This window comes from Macaca mulatta, chromosome 14, assembly GCF_049350105.2.
Source record: "Macaca mulatta isolate MMU2019108-1 chromosome 14, T2T-MMU8v2.0, whole genome shotgun sequence".
Taxonomy (NCBI): domain Eukaryota; kingdom Metazoa; phylum Chordata; class Mammalia; order Primates; family Cercopithecidae; genus Macaca; species Macaca mulatta.
Window position 1 is genome coordinate 352,466 of NC_133419.1, and position 13,906 is coordinate 366,371.

At 52.9% G+C, this 13,906-nt stretch overlaps 1 protein-coding gene across 4 annotated transcripts in view; it reads left to right on the forward strand.

Annotated features, from left to right (window-relative positions):
* Positions 1 to 13,906, forward strand: part of PTDSS2 (phosphatidylserine synthase 2) — a 37,571-nt gene that overhangs the window by 6,627 nt on the left and 17,038 nt on the right. For all 4 annotated transcript variants that reach the window (XM_015113213.3, XM_077961593.1, XM_077961594.1 and 1 more), the window contains exon 2: positions 4,906 to 5,007. In XM_015113213.3, the coding sequence (XP_014968699.3) occupies positions 4,906 to 5,007 (102 nt within the window). The remainder of the gene's footprint in view (positions 1 to 4,905; positions 5,008 to 13,906) is intronic.

Sequence of the window (13,906 nt, forward strand, 5' to 3'; positions counted from 1 at the left end):
AAAGGTGGTTGATAGTTACAATGAAACTTTTATTTACCTCTGGTTGTCTTAAATGCCTAGTATTGTAAAATATGGCAGAAGAATTCACTTTTATGCCTGTAATCCCAGCACTTTGGGAGGCCAAGGCAGGCGGATCACTTGAGTTCATGAGTTTGAGACCAGCCTGGAAAACATGGCAAGATGCCGTCTCTACGAAAAATACAAAAAAATCCAACCTGACCAACATGGCAAGACCCCATCTGTACAAAAATACAAAAAATTCAAGCCTGGCCAACATGGTGAAACCCCATGTCCACTAAAAATACAAAAATTAGCTGGGCATGGTGGTGCGTGCCTGTAGTCCCAGCTACTCAGGAGGCTGAGGCAGGAGAATTGCTTGAACCCAGGAGGCGGAGGCTGCAGTGAGCTGAGATCAATACCACTGCACTCCAGCCTGGGTGACAGATCAAGATTCGGTCTCAAAAAAAAAAAAAATTAGCTAGGCGTGGTGGTGTGCGCCTGTAGTCCCAGCTACTCAGGAGGCTGAGGTAGGAGGATAGCTTAAGCCCAGGAGCGGGAGGTTGCAGTGAGCCAAGATCACACCACCTCACTCCAGCCTAGGCAATGGAGACAGACCCTGTCTCAAAAAAGAAGAATAATTCATTCTCTGTTTTCTTCACTTGCGGCTTGAAGGGGACCAGCCCCCCCCCACCCAGCCCCGCCACACACACACCTGTGGGCGTTTCTCGTCAGGTGGAACGAGAAACTTGAGAAAAGAAACAGAGACAAAGTATAGAGAAAGAAAAGTGGGCCCAGGGGACCAGTGCTCAGCATACAGAGGACCCAAGGACCCACGCCAGGCACCGGTCTCTGAGTTCCCTCAGTATTTATTGATCATTATCTTTACCATCTCGGAGAAGGGGAGGGGGGCGTGGCAGGACAGTAGGGTACAGTGGGGAGAGGGTCAGCAGGAAAACATGTGAACAAATGTCTCTGTGTCATAGACAAGGTTAAGAAAAGGGGCTGTGCTTTGATGTGCACACACACAAACATCTGGGGCGTAAAGAGCAGCATTGCCGCCAGCACACTCACCTCCAGCCCTAAGGCGGTTTTCTCCTATCTCAGTAAATAGAACACACAATCAGGTTTTACACCCAGACATTCCATTGCCCAGGGACCAACAGGAGACGGATACCTTCCTGTATCTCAGTTGCAAAGAGGCCTTCCTCTTTCACTAATCCTCCTCAGCACAGACCCTTCACGGTGTCGGGCTGGGGGACAGTCAGGTCTTTCCCTTCCCACGAGGCCATATCTCAGGCTATCACCTGGGGAGAAACCTGGACAATACCTGGCTTTCCTAGGCAGAGGTCCCTGCGGCCTTCCGCAGTGTTTGTGTCCCTGGGTACTTGAGATTAGAGAGTGGTGATGACTTTTGTGTTTTTTTTTGTTTGTTTTTTTTTTTTTTTTGAGATGGAGTCTCGCGCTGTGTCACCCAGGCTGGAGTGCAGTGGCGCGATCTCGGCTCACTGCAAGCTCTGCAAGCTCCGCCTCCCGGGTTCACGCCATTCTCCTGCCTCAGCCTCTGAGTAGCTGGGACTACAGGCGCCGCCACCACGCCCGGCTAGTTTTTTGTATTTTTAGTAGAGATGGGGTTTCACCGTGTTAGCCAGGATGGTCTCGATCTCCTGACCTCGTGATCCACCCGCCTCGGCCTCCCAAAGTGCTGGGATTACAGGCTTGAGCCACCGCGCCCGGCCTCTGGTGATGACTTTTAACAAGCATACTGCCTTCAAGCACTTTTTTAACAAAGCACATCCTGCATAGCCCTAAATCCATTAAACCTTGAATCAACACAGCACATGCTCTGCGAGCACAGGGCTGGGGCTCGGGTTACAGAATTGTTCTTAGTACAGAACAAAATGCAGTCTCTCATGTCTACTTCTTTCTGCATAGACACAGTAACAGTCTGATCTCTCTTTCCCCCGCAGGGCTAGTCTGCTTAACATAACCGGGTGGGCATAAAACAACTCCTAAATAAATGGAGAAATAGTCCGTGTCTCATGAATGGGAATCCAAAATGTTAGTCACCCAGCAGTTCTCCTCACACTACTTTGTAAATTCAATTCCACTCCAGTCGAAATCCTAATGGAATCATTTGTGTCAACTTGCCAAACTGCTGTTTAAACTAATATGGATTAAAATTAATGTAGAGTGAATGTGCAAGATTAATTAGGATTAAAAATGATAAAAAGGGCAGCATTCCGAACACAGGTGGACTCTGGCCAGGGTCTAGCCTGGAGCCCCCACCTGCACTCCTGCAGCTCTACCCTGGCTCTTCATGAAACCGGCTGAATCCAGGTGTGGGTGCGTTCCATGGAGCACCCATTTTCAGGTGACACGTCCGTGCGCCGCCACAACCACGCTCACTGGAACATTCCATCACCCAGAAGGCCCGTGTCTCTGCTCCAGTCTGCTTTTCGTGGATGTAAACTCTTTTCCTTGAGTTGTGTGTGGGTGGCAGCAGATGGGAGGTTTCTTTGGTGCCTGGCTTCTGTAGCCTCTTTTTCTTTCTCTTTTTTTATCTTTTGAGATGGGATCTCACGATGTTCACGATGTTGTCTTGGCCGAAAACAGTCCTCCTGCCTGGGCCTCCCAAGTGGCGTGTCTTTGAGATCCGTCCACGTTGAGGCCGTTGCCAGCAGCACGTTCCTCTGAGTGCTGAGCCGTGCTCCGCAGTACGGAGGGACTACAGCCTTTCGTCCACTGATAGAGTTTTGGTTTGTTTCCCGTTTTAGGTTATTATACCTGAAACATCTGCATGTAAGTCTGACTGGACCTGTGTTTTCATCTATCTCAGGTCCACATTTGGGAGTGTGTGGCTGGCTGGATGGTGGACGTAGGTCTCACTTTTCTGTGCCTTTTGCAGTCCCACCTGCAGTGCATGAGCGTCTTGCTCTGAGACCTCACCAGCCCTTGGCGTTGTGCTGCTTTTAACTTCAGCTGTTCTAGCAGATGTGTACTTATGTTGTGTCATGGCTTGGATTTGCTTTCACGGTGACCAGTGACGCTCCTCATTTGTCATGTGCTTATTGGCCATTTGAATGTTTTCCTTGTGAAGTGTCTGTTCAATTATTTGCGTATTTTTTCATTAAATTTTTTATTGAGCTGTATGAGTTCTTTATAAATTCTGGATAAAAAGTCTTTTGTTTTGTTTTGTTTTTTTGAGAGAGATCTTGCTCTGTCTCCCAGGCTGGAGTGCAGTGGCACGATCATCCTAGCTCACTGCAGCCTCGACCTGGGCTCAAGCAAATCTACCACCTCTCGAGTAGCTGGGACTGCAGGTGCCCTCATCATGCCCGGCTAATTTTTTATACAGATGGGGTCTCACTGTGTTACCCAGTCTGGTCCTGAACGCCTGGGCTCAAGCAATCCTCCTGTCTCAGCCTCCCAAAGTGTGGGGACTGCAGACATGTGTGGCCTACAAAGTTTTATCAGATATGTGTATTGTGAATATCTTCTCCCAGTTTGTGCCTTGCCTTTTCATTTCTTTTTTTTTTTTTTTTTTTTTTGAGACGGAGTCTCGCTCTGTCGCCCAGGCTGGAGGGCAGTGGCGCAATCTCGGCTCACTGCAAGCTCCGCCTCCCGGGTTCACGCCATTCTCCTGCCTCAGCCTCCCGAGTAGCTGGGACTACAGGCGCCCGCCCCTGCACCCGGCTAATTTTTTCTATTTTTAGTAGAGACGGGGTTTCACCATGGTCTCGATCTCCTGACCTTGTGATCCGCCCACCTCGGCCTCCCAAAGTGCTGGGATTACAGGCGTGAGCCACCACGCCCAGCCGCCTTTTCATTTCTTTAGGGCACAAATAGTTTATGTTTCATGGAGGCAAGTCCTGGGCAACATGCTTTAAGTGCGTTGTTCACTTAATTTTCATGATGTCCTTGGAGGTCAGAAGCTCCCCCATTTAGACATGTGGAAACTGAGGCAGGGAGGGGGTGCATCATCTCTCTGAGGACACACTCTGGTGGATGTAGGACCTGGGTTAGACACGAGGACACACTCTGGTGGATGTAGGAACAGGGTTAGACAGGAAACTGAGGCACGGAGGGTACATCCTCTGAGGACACACTCTGGTGGATGTAGGAACAGGGTTAGACATGAGGAAACTGAGGCACGGAGGGTACATCCTCTGAGGACACACTGGTGGATGTAGGAACTGACGAACTGGGTCTCTGCCTCCATTTGCAGGTGGTTGTGCAGAGGGGTCTCAGGGGAGTGTCTGGCACAGGCAGTGGCTGGGGTCCGGTGGCCCCTGGTTCTGGTACTGGGCTGGTTGTGGGCTTTTCCACCAGCGATGGGACAAGACAAAACTGCAAAGGGAGTGCCCTGCCTCCTCCTCCCACGTCTGGGCTCTGACAGGCCAGAGGACGACAGACCCGCGGCTCGCATCTTCCCCCACCTGGCAGCGGTCACTCTGCAGGCCTCTGCTCAGGCCCCTTCTCAGCTCTTGGTTTCTTGGGCTGCTGCACTGAATGCCAGATGTTATTTCATGGACTGAAAGACTGGTTGTCTCGGCTTGTCTTGCGCAGTGAAGAGCACCATGTTTATGTGTCCAGTTGCTCTTACTAGCAGACACCTGCCCTGGACGCCATGTGCGGCACATGCCCTGTGAGCAGCAGCCTTCAGCTCCCTGGGAATGCTCTTCCTGTCCAGCCTCCTGGGGGTTGGTCTCAGCTGTGACTGGCCAGCAGACGCTGGGTCATCTCGGAGTTACCCAGCCAGGGACTTGCAGCCAGTTGCTGGCTGGGAGTTGGAGCGTGGAGTTTAAGCCCTCTCCTTGATGTAGAGAGGATTTGGGGCCTGTTACGTGAGTATTTAGCAACGTTGCCCAGGCTCTGACACCACGCTTATGCGTTTTTGGATTTCAGGCGAGCCCACACCTTAACCGTGCTCTTCATCCTCACCTGTACGCTTGGCTATGTGACGCTGCTGGAGGAAACACCTCAGGACACGGCCTACAACACCAAGAGGTAACCTGTCATCTCGTCCTGCCTTCTGAACCTGCCCTGTGCCCCTGTGTGGTGGGTGTGCGTCCTTGCTGCTCGGGCTGCCAGGGGCTCAGAAGGCCTTCACCAGAGGGCTGCGTGGGGCCGCCAGCCTCTCCCTTGAGTGTGTCTGACGCGCGGACTCCCGGGACTGCCCTTGGTGCTGCACGGCGTTCCTGGTCAGCCCCCTCGCCTGTCACTGGGAGCCAGGAGTCTGTGTCATCTCCATGTGGCCGGCAGCCTGTGCCACGTTTCCCCTGAGTTTTGCATGTTGAGAGGCTGGAACGAGCTGCAGCAGCTACAGGGCTGAGCCCTTGAGTTTGGGCGTCTCCGGGGGTGAGGTTCCTGTGGTGGCCACATGCTGGTTCCGTCGGCCCGTGGGGCTCTTGCACGGACGGGGGCCGACACGGGCCGCTGACCATCTGGTCAGCAGCCTGCGACCTTGCTTATGTGGTCAGGAAGTGAGTAAACTCATCTTCTCAGGTGTATCTCCACAGGCAGGCTAGACATTGGGTGTGTCCTCTGCCTGAATTCCGTGGAATCTGACGCCAGTCTCAGAAGTGTGTGTGGAAGAGAAGCTGGTTTTCTTTTTTTTTTTTTTTGAGACGGAGTCTTGCTCTGTCGCCCAGGCTGGAGTACAGTGGCCGGATCTCAGCTCACAGCAAACTCTGCCTCCCGGGTTCACGCCATTCTCCTGCCTCAGCCTCCCGAGTAACTGGGAATACAGGCGCCCGCCACCTTGCCCGGCTAGTTTTTTGTATTTTTTAGTAGAGACGGGGTTTCACCGTGTTAGCCAGGATGGTCTCAATCTCCTGACCTCGTGATCCGCCCGTCTTGGCCTCCCAAAGTGCTGGGATTACAGGCTTGAGCCACCGCGCCCGGCCGAGAAGCTGGTTTTCGAGCCTATAAATCAGTCTTGAGTTTTCTGCACTGCGAGACTCTCCTCTCGCATTGCTCCTCCGACGCGCTCCCAGGGTGTGTCTGCCCAGGGCTGCCTCCTGCCCAGCAAGGCCGCCGTCACCATCAGGGCTTGGTCCCCGTTTGCTCCGGCGGGAGGAGGCCGGAGCAGGGTCCGGAGACCAGCACCAGGGTGGGGACGGAGGTGGAAGGAGGCATTGGAGGCCTGTTGGTGCTGGGGCCACAGGTCGGCTCTGGTTGGCGGGAGCCCGGGGGTTTGTGGGACTTCCGCTGTCCCTACAGCTCTCGGGCCAGCACTTCATTTTGTAAAGCAGGAGTCTCGATGTCTTCGTGAGTGTTGGATGGCGTGATGGGTAGGCATGGTACAAACGTCGCCACACTTGCATGGGCGTTGGTAGCCCTGTTTGCCCATTGACTTGCCACCAGCCCTGTGGGCTCTAGAACACAAGCACGCCCAGTGCCCTGTCTGTAGGCGACCGGGATGCTTTAGAATCACGCACAGCAGACCTTATAACCGAGCCCCTCTCCCTGGGGGCAGTGGGGCATTTCTGGTTAGAAATTGCCATTGGGGTGCCTGGACCCAGGGCTGTGTGGCCTGCTCCCCAGAGGAGCTCACCCTCCATCCTCACCTGGGAGGCGCAGGTGGCCTCTCCTGTCCTGGTCTCCCTACCCGGCTCCTGGCTGCATGCTCTGTGGGTTCTCTCCCACCTCGCTGCCATCCCTCTCCCAGTCAGCTTTGCCGGCCCTTCCCCTTTCCTTCCAGCTTGCTCCCAGGCCTGGCCTGGCCAGCGCCTCCCGTCCTGCAGGCCCAGCTCACTCCTCCTCCCTTTCTCAGGCAATCCCAGCAGGGGTCACGTGCAGAACCTGCAGGCCTGGTGTGCACTGGGTAACTAGGCTCCAGAAATAGATGAGGCAGCATGTGCCGTGCCTGGGGCCCCTGGACCTGTGGCTCTGGAGGCAGCGAGGCAGTGGGCAGGAGCCCCATGTATGCCTAGAGGGAGCTTTCAAGTAGGACTTGGTCTTTCTTGAATTCATCCATCAGCACCTGGCTAGGAGGGTCTGTGGCATCTGCCGGGCACAGCAGGGCAGGTGGATTGGGAAGCAGGACTGGGTCTCACCTCAAGTGTCCCACATGGCAGGAACTGTCAAGAGCAGGAGTACAGGGGGTGTCTTGGGAGCGCTCCCCGAAAGCATTCACCAGGCCCCCACCAGGCGCATCACAAAGCCTCACCACCCCAAGTCAGACCCTGCCCTCCCAGGCCTGGGTCCTGTGGGAAGCACTGGGTGACCCAGACCCAGAGGGGCCAGGAGCTTAGACCCCTGAGGGGGCAGCAGCGGAGGGCATGTCCCCCACTTCACCCAGCGCTGGCCTCTCCTGAGTGGCCCCCGACATGAGAGGCTGGGTTCTGCCATCCTGTCCTCTACAGCAGGGAGCCCCTGTGTGTGTTCACTGAGAGGGGCCAGGAGACGGGAATTCACAGGGCCCTGGGCATTTTTCTCTGAGGTTCTGTTTTGGGGACACTGTATGTGCTCCCAGCTCACATTCTCTGCCCCCCTCACCCTCTTTGAGGGCACAAAAGAAGCCACCCATCCTCTGCTGCTGGCACCTGGAACCTGCTCTGGGCTCCTTCCTGCAAGGCTCGGCTGCTGTAGGTCACCCTGGCACTGAGTGTGGCTCTGCGGCTCCTTCCAGTGAAATTGCCGTGGTGCACCTGTCCCAAGTCCATTCTCATGGCCTGGACCCGCACTGCTGCACACCAGGAGCCCAGTCACACACACGCACAGGGCGGCCACACACACACAGGGTGCCCACACGCAGGGCGCCCACACGCAGGGCGCTCACACACACACAGGGCGGCCACACACACACAGGGCACCCACACGCAGGGCGGCCACACACAGGGCGGCCACACACCACACACAGGGCGGCCACAGACAGGGCGGCCACAGACAGGGCACCCACACACACAGGGTGCCCACACACAGGGCGGCCACAGACAGGGCGGCCACAGACAGGGCGGCCACACGCAAGGCGGCCACACGCAGGGCGCCCACACGCAGGGTGCCCACACACCGAGTATCCAGGAGGCTGGGGGGGGGGCTGGTTTACTTTTAATACGAGAATTATCTGATGTCCTCAAGGGTAGATTTCTTATGTAGAAACTACCTTCTAGGCCGGGCGCAGTGGCTCACGCCTGTCATCCCGGCACTTTGGGAGGCTGAGGCGGGCAGATCACGAGGTCAAGACATCGAGACCAGCCTGACCAACATGGTGAAACCCTGTCTCTACTCAAAATACAAAAATTAGCCGGGCGTGGTGGCTCATGCCTGTAGTCCCAGCTATTCGGGAGGCTGAGGCGGGACAATCGCATGAACCCGGGAGGTAAAGCTTGCAGTGAGCCGAGATTGCGCCACTGCACTCCACCTGCTGACAGTGAGACTCCATCTCAAAAAAAAAAAAAAAGAAAAAGAAAATACTTTCTAGAAGTTAGGCTTATTTATTTTTTTTTTTTGTTTATTTTTTTGGAGATGGAGTCTCGCTCTGTCCCCCAGGCTGGAGTGCAGTGGCGCAATCTCGGCTCACTGCAAACTCCGCCTCCCGGTTTACACGATTGTCCTGCCTCAGCCTCCTGAGTAGCTGGGACTACAGGCGCCTGCCACCACGCCCAGATAATTTTTTGTATCTTTAGTGGAGACAGGGTTTCACCGTGTTACCCAGGATGGAAAAAAAATTATTTTTTTCTGTCAACATTGACCAGGTTGGCCTCGAACGTGTAGCCTCGCCTCCCCGAGTGCCAGAACAACCAGCCTGAGCCACCGCAGCTCCCAGCCTTATTTTCTAAAGTTAATATTTATGTTATTAAAGGTAAAAAGTTATAAAACTAGCTAGTGTGTCTTCCTTCAGCTTGCTGTCATTGTTGTTTTTATGCACCTAACAGGTTCCCCACCTTGGGGGATAGTTTTCTTTTTTCCCTGTTTTTTTTTTTTTTTTTTTGGGAGATAGAGTCGTGCTCTGTTGCCCAGGCTGGAGTGCAGTGGTATGATCTCGGCTCACTGCAGCCTTCACCTCCCAGGTTCAAGCAATTCTCGTGCCTCATCCTCCTGAGTAGCTGGGATTATAGCCGTGCACCGCCACGCCCCACTAATTTTTTTATATTTTGGTGGAGACAGGTTTCACCATGTTGCCTAGGCTGGTTTTGAACTCCTTAGCTCAGACAGTCCACCCGCCTCAGCTTCCCAAAGTGCTAGGATTACAGGCGTGAGCCACTGTGCCCGGCCCCGTTTTGTTTTTCTTGAGTCAGCTTTATTGACCTATAATCTATGTCTGATTCGCGCATACGGCTGATGACTTTTAACGGATTCATACCCCTGTGTGCCCACCACTGCATGGAGGTGTGGAAAATGTTCATTGTTCAAGTTTCCTCTGACCCTGTGCTCAGAGTGCCTCCCTGCGCTCGGGTCACCCCGGCTCGGGCAGTGCCTGTGCATCTGCCTGAGTGAGGGCGGGGTCTGCGCTGCCGGCCCCCGCTCCTTGTGAACGCAGTTTCTCCTCCGGCCCGGACTCACCCGCTGGAGGGCGTCCTTGCTGTGCCTGCCAGTGGCTCGCTGGGGAGTTTCCACTGCGTGGACACGGTACCGTTCACTGATCTGCCTGTGTCGGGGTGACCTTGGGGGAGTGTCCAGCTTTCCTCACCAGCCCATTACATTTTTATCCCATTTTAAACTTAGTAAATTAAACCTCTTCACACATTTTACTCAATAAAATACATGTAACATATATAAATATAATACACTTAAAATATAAATATCCTTACTTGTAATACATATGAAACAATGCATATAAATATACTCATAGAGCTGAAGAATAACAAAGTTGGACACAGACACTACACAATTTCAAGACTTCCTGTCAAAAATACACCAAAATACCGAGCCCAGAAACAGGCACGCCAACTACAGGCAGCTGATCCTTAACAGAGGAACAAAGGCGATTCCGTGGAGAGAGGACGGCCTTTTCAACACTGGCGCCAGAGCAACAGGACATCCACATGCAGATCTGGACACAGGCCTTGCACTTCTCACGACAATTAATTCTAAATGGATTTTAGATAAGCCTCAATGTAAAATGAAAAGCTATAAAACTTCTCTTTTTGTTCGTTTTTGAGACAGGGTCTTGCTCTGTCACCCACGCTGGAGTGCAGTGGTGCAGTCATAGCTCACTGTAGCCTCCAACTGCTGGCCTCCAGCAGTCCTCCTGCCTCAGCCTCCCAAGGAGCTAAGACTACCGGTGTGCACCACCACACCCAGCTACTTTTTAAAATTTTTTGTAGAGATAAGGTCTCACTATGTTGCCCAGGCTGGTCTCAAACCCCTGCTTTGGCCTCCCAAACTGCCGGGATTACAGATGTGAGCTCTCATGCTCAGCCTTAATTATAAAACATCTTGGAGAAACCACAGGAGAAAGTATAGTGACCTTGGGTTTGGTGATAATAAAATACCAGCAGCACAATCCATGAAAATAAAAACTTGATCAACTGGACTTCATTACAACTAAAACTGTCTGCTGGGTGTGTGGCTCATGCCCCTAATCCTAGCACTTTGGAAGGCCAATCTAGGAGGATTGTTGGAGGTCACAAGTTCAAGACCAGCCTGGGCAACATAATGAGACCCCTCCCCCCCATCTCTACTAAAAATTAGGAAGAGGTAAGTTGGCTAATTGTGGTAGTACAAGCCTGTGGTTCCAGGTACTCAGGAGGCTGAGGCGAGAGGATTGCTTGAACCCAGGAGGTCGAGGCTGCGGTGAGCTACGATAGCACCACTGCACTCCAGCCTAGACCCCAGAGTGAGACCTTGAAAAAATTAAAACTTCTGCTTCGTAAAAGACGCTGTTGAGAGAATGAAAAGGTGAACCACAAGCTGTTAAAAATGTTTACAAAACGTCTATCTGACAAAGGACTTGTATTCAAAATATGCAAAGAACTCTTAAAGCTCAAGAAGAAGAAAGACAGGCTGGGCAGGGTGGCTCACACCTGTAATCCCAGCATTTTGGGAGGCTGAGGCAGGACGGTTGCTTGAGGCCAGGAATTCCAGACCAGCCTGGGTAACATGGTCCATTAGTCTGTTTTCGTACTGCTATAAAGAAATACCCAAGACTGGGTAATTTATGAAAGACAGACATAGAGACAGATAGTAACGATAAATGAGCATCAAGCCACGACGACAGGAAGGAACCTGAAATCCACGTTTCTAGAAATCCACGTTCCTAAGAGAGAAGGCCACGCACCGCGATTTCAGCTCGATGACCTGGAAGAGGTGAAATGATGTGGTAGTGAAAGCATCCGTTGTTTCCTGGGGAAAGGGGAGAGTGGATAGAACGCAGCATGCGTGTGGCAGTGAGGGCGCTCTGTGCTGCACCGTCCTGGTTGGTACACGAGACTGTGCATTTGTCCGAACCTGTAGAACTGGACAGCACAAGAGCAGACCTTGTGCAGATTTTAAACATTCATTGAGGACATGGGGGTCCCAGCGGGGGAGGCCGACGGACGAGAATCTTAACTACTGCAAATGCATTCTGTGACCTTCCTGAAGGGTGTTCAGAGGAAGGTGCTGAGTAACTTTGGAAATGAGCAGCGTCTGTAAGGCCAGAGGCAAAAGGAATGACACAGACGCTGCTCTAGTCGATAAAGTTTTTCTCCACAGAGGTGCTGGGTGGCAGCTCTTGTCACTGTGGTGTGTGTGATGGCTGTGGGAGGGGAGTCTCTGGGTAATCAGAGGGAGGAGGAGGGGAGTCTCTGGGTAATCAGAAAGAGGAGGAGGGGAGTCTCTGGGTAATCAGAGGGAGGAGGCTGGAGTGACCCCTGTGATGGTGGATTACTATTGCACATTTAGCCCAGAAGAGAAACAGATGGTTAAACAGTGTGTGTGCAGTGGTTAATGGATACACACGTATCTTGTTGCTCTGCAAGCTGAGGGGGACTAGAACCAGTTATGCTTGCAGCAGTGAGCACACCCAGGCCCAGATCCTGGTTCCTAGTGCCCTCCAGTCCATGGGGCCAGGGCTCTGTCTGACAAGAAATGGCTGATTCTAGCACCGGAACAAGAAATGCCCAGGATCAGCTGATCCTGGCGTGAGGAGCTCGGCCGGGCGCGGTGGCTCACGCCTGTAATCACAGGACTTTGGGAGGCCAAGGCGGGTGGATCACGAGGTCAGGAGATCGAGACCATCCTGGTTAACATGGTGAAACCCCGTCTCTACTTAAAAAAAAAAAAAAAAGCAAAAAATTAGCCAGGCGTGGTGGCGGCGCCTGTAGTCCCAGCTACTTGGGAGGCTGAGGCAGGAAAATGGTGTGAACCCGGGAGGCGGAGCTTGCAGTGAGCCGATCGCGCCACTGCACTCCAGCCTGGGCGACTGAGCGAGACTCCGTCTCAAAAAAAAAAAAAAAAAAAAGTGAGGAGCTCGGTGAACAAAACCCCACAGTCACAGGATTATGTCCCAGCGAAAGAGCCTCCCAGTGGCCAAAGAGCAACAAATCAATCAAGTAGTATTAGAATATAACCCAAAGTATAAAATAAACATGCACATGCCCATACTGATATAACTGATTGAATAAATAGAAGGAAAGAGACCAACCGTCCCTGCAGAAGGTTTTCAGTAAATGAGGTAGAGCCCCCGTTCCAGGAGGTGGCGAGCTCCCTGCCCCACAGTGCGCTGCGCGTGGTGACCTCCCTGCCCCACAGTGCGCTGCGCGTGGTGACCTCCCTCCTCCCTGCCCCGCCGCGGGCTGTGCATGGCGACCTCCTTCCTGGGCGTGCAGCACGGAGAGGGCGGTGGGATGGGGACGCTGCAGTGGAGGCGCCCGCAGACACCCCTGGGCCCGGTGGTCAGGTCAGCATCCACTGGTCATGTGTTCACAGTGTGGCCGATGGTGAGGCTGCTGCCAGATCCTCCCAACCCTGACGACCCCAGCCCGGCCACACAGAGGCACAGCCCACCGTCTCACTAAGGAACGTTCCACAGAATTCCTCACCAGGCCTCCTCCAAACCGTCCAGGTCATCAGAGACAAGGAGAGTCTGAGAAACCGTCCCAGCCTAAGGGAGCCTGAAGAGACAGGACGAGCAGATGTCAAGGAAGAGATTGTTGGTGGGGGTGGATGAAGGGGGAAGGACGTCAGGACAAAGGAGGCGTAGGCCTCGGCAGTCGTGTGGCAGCACTGGCTTTTTTTTTTTTTTTTAATATTTGTTTATTTATTTTTGAGACTGAGTCTCGCTCTGTTGCCCAGCCTGGAGTGCAGTGGTGTGATCTTGGCTCACTGCAAGCTCCACCTCCTGGGTTCAAGTGATTCTCCTGCCTCAGCCTCCTGAGTAGCTGGGATTACAGGTGCCCGCCAGCACGCCTGGCTCATTTTTTGTATTTTTAGTAGAGACGGGGCTTCACCATGTTGGTCAGGCTGGTCTCGAACTCCTGACCTTGCGATCCACCTACCTCGGCCTCCCAAAGTGCTGGGATTACAGGCGTGAGCCACTGCGCCCGGCCAGCACTGGCTTATTAATGGTGAGATGTTAATGGGAAAGCTAGGCGTGTGAGATATGGGAACTTTTACTATTTTTACAATAATTCTGTAAATTTAAAACCATTCTAAAATTAAAAACTTATTTTTGAAATGCAATATATTTGCTTTCCTTTTAAAGCACTTCCCTCATTCTTACCCAATGGACACACCTTCTCAAGTACTTAAGTAATTCTTTTTTTTTTTTTTTTGAGACTGAGTCTTGCTGTCACCCAGGCTGGAGTGCAGTGGCTTGATCTCAGCTCACCATAACCTCTGCCTCCCAGATTCAAGTGATTCTCCTGCTTCAGCCTCCTGAGTAGCTGGGATTACAGGCTCCTGCTACCACACCCAGCTAATTTCTTGTATTTTTAGTAGAGACGAGAGTTTCATGTTGGCCAGACTGGTCTCGAACTCC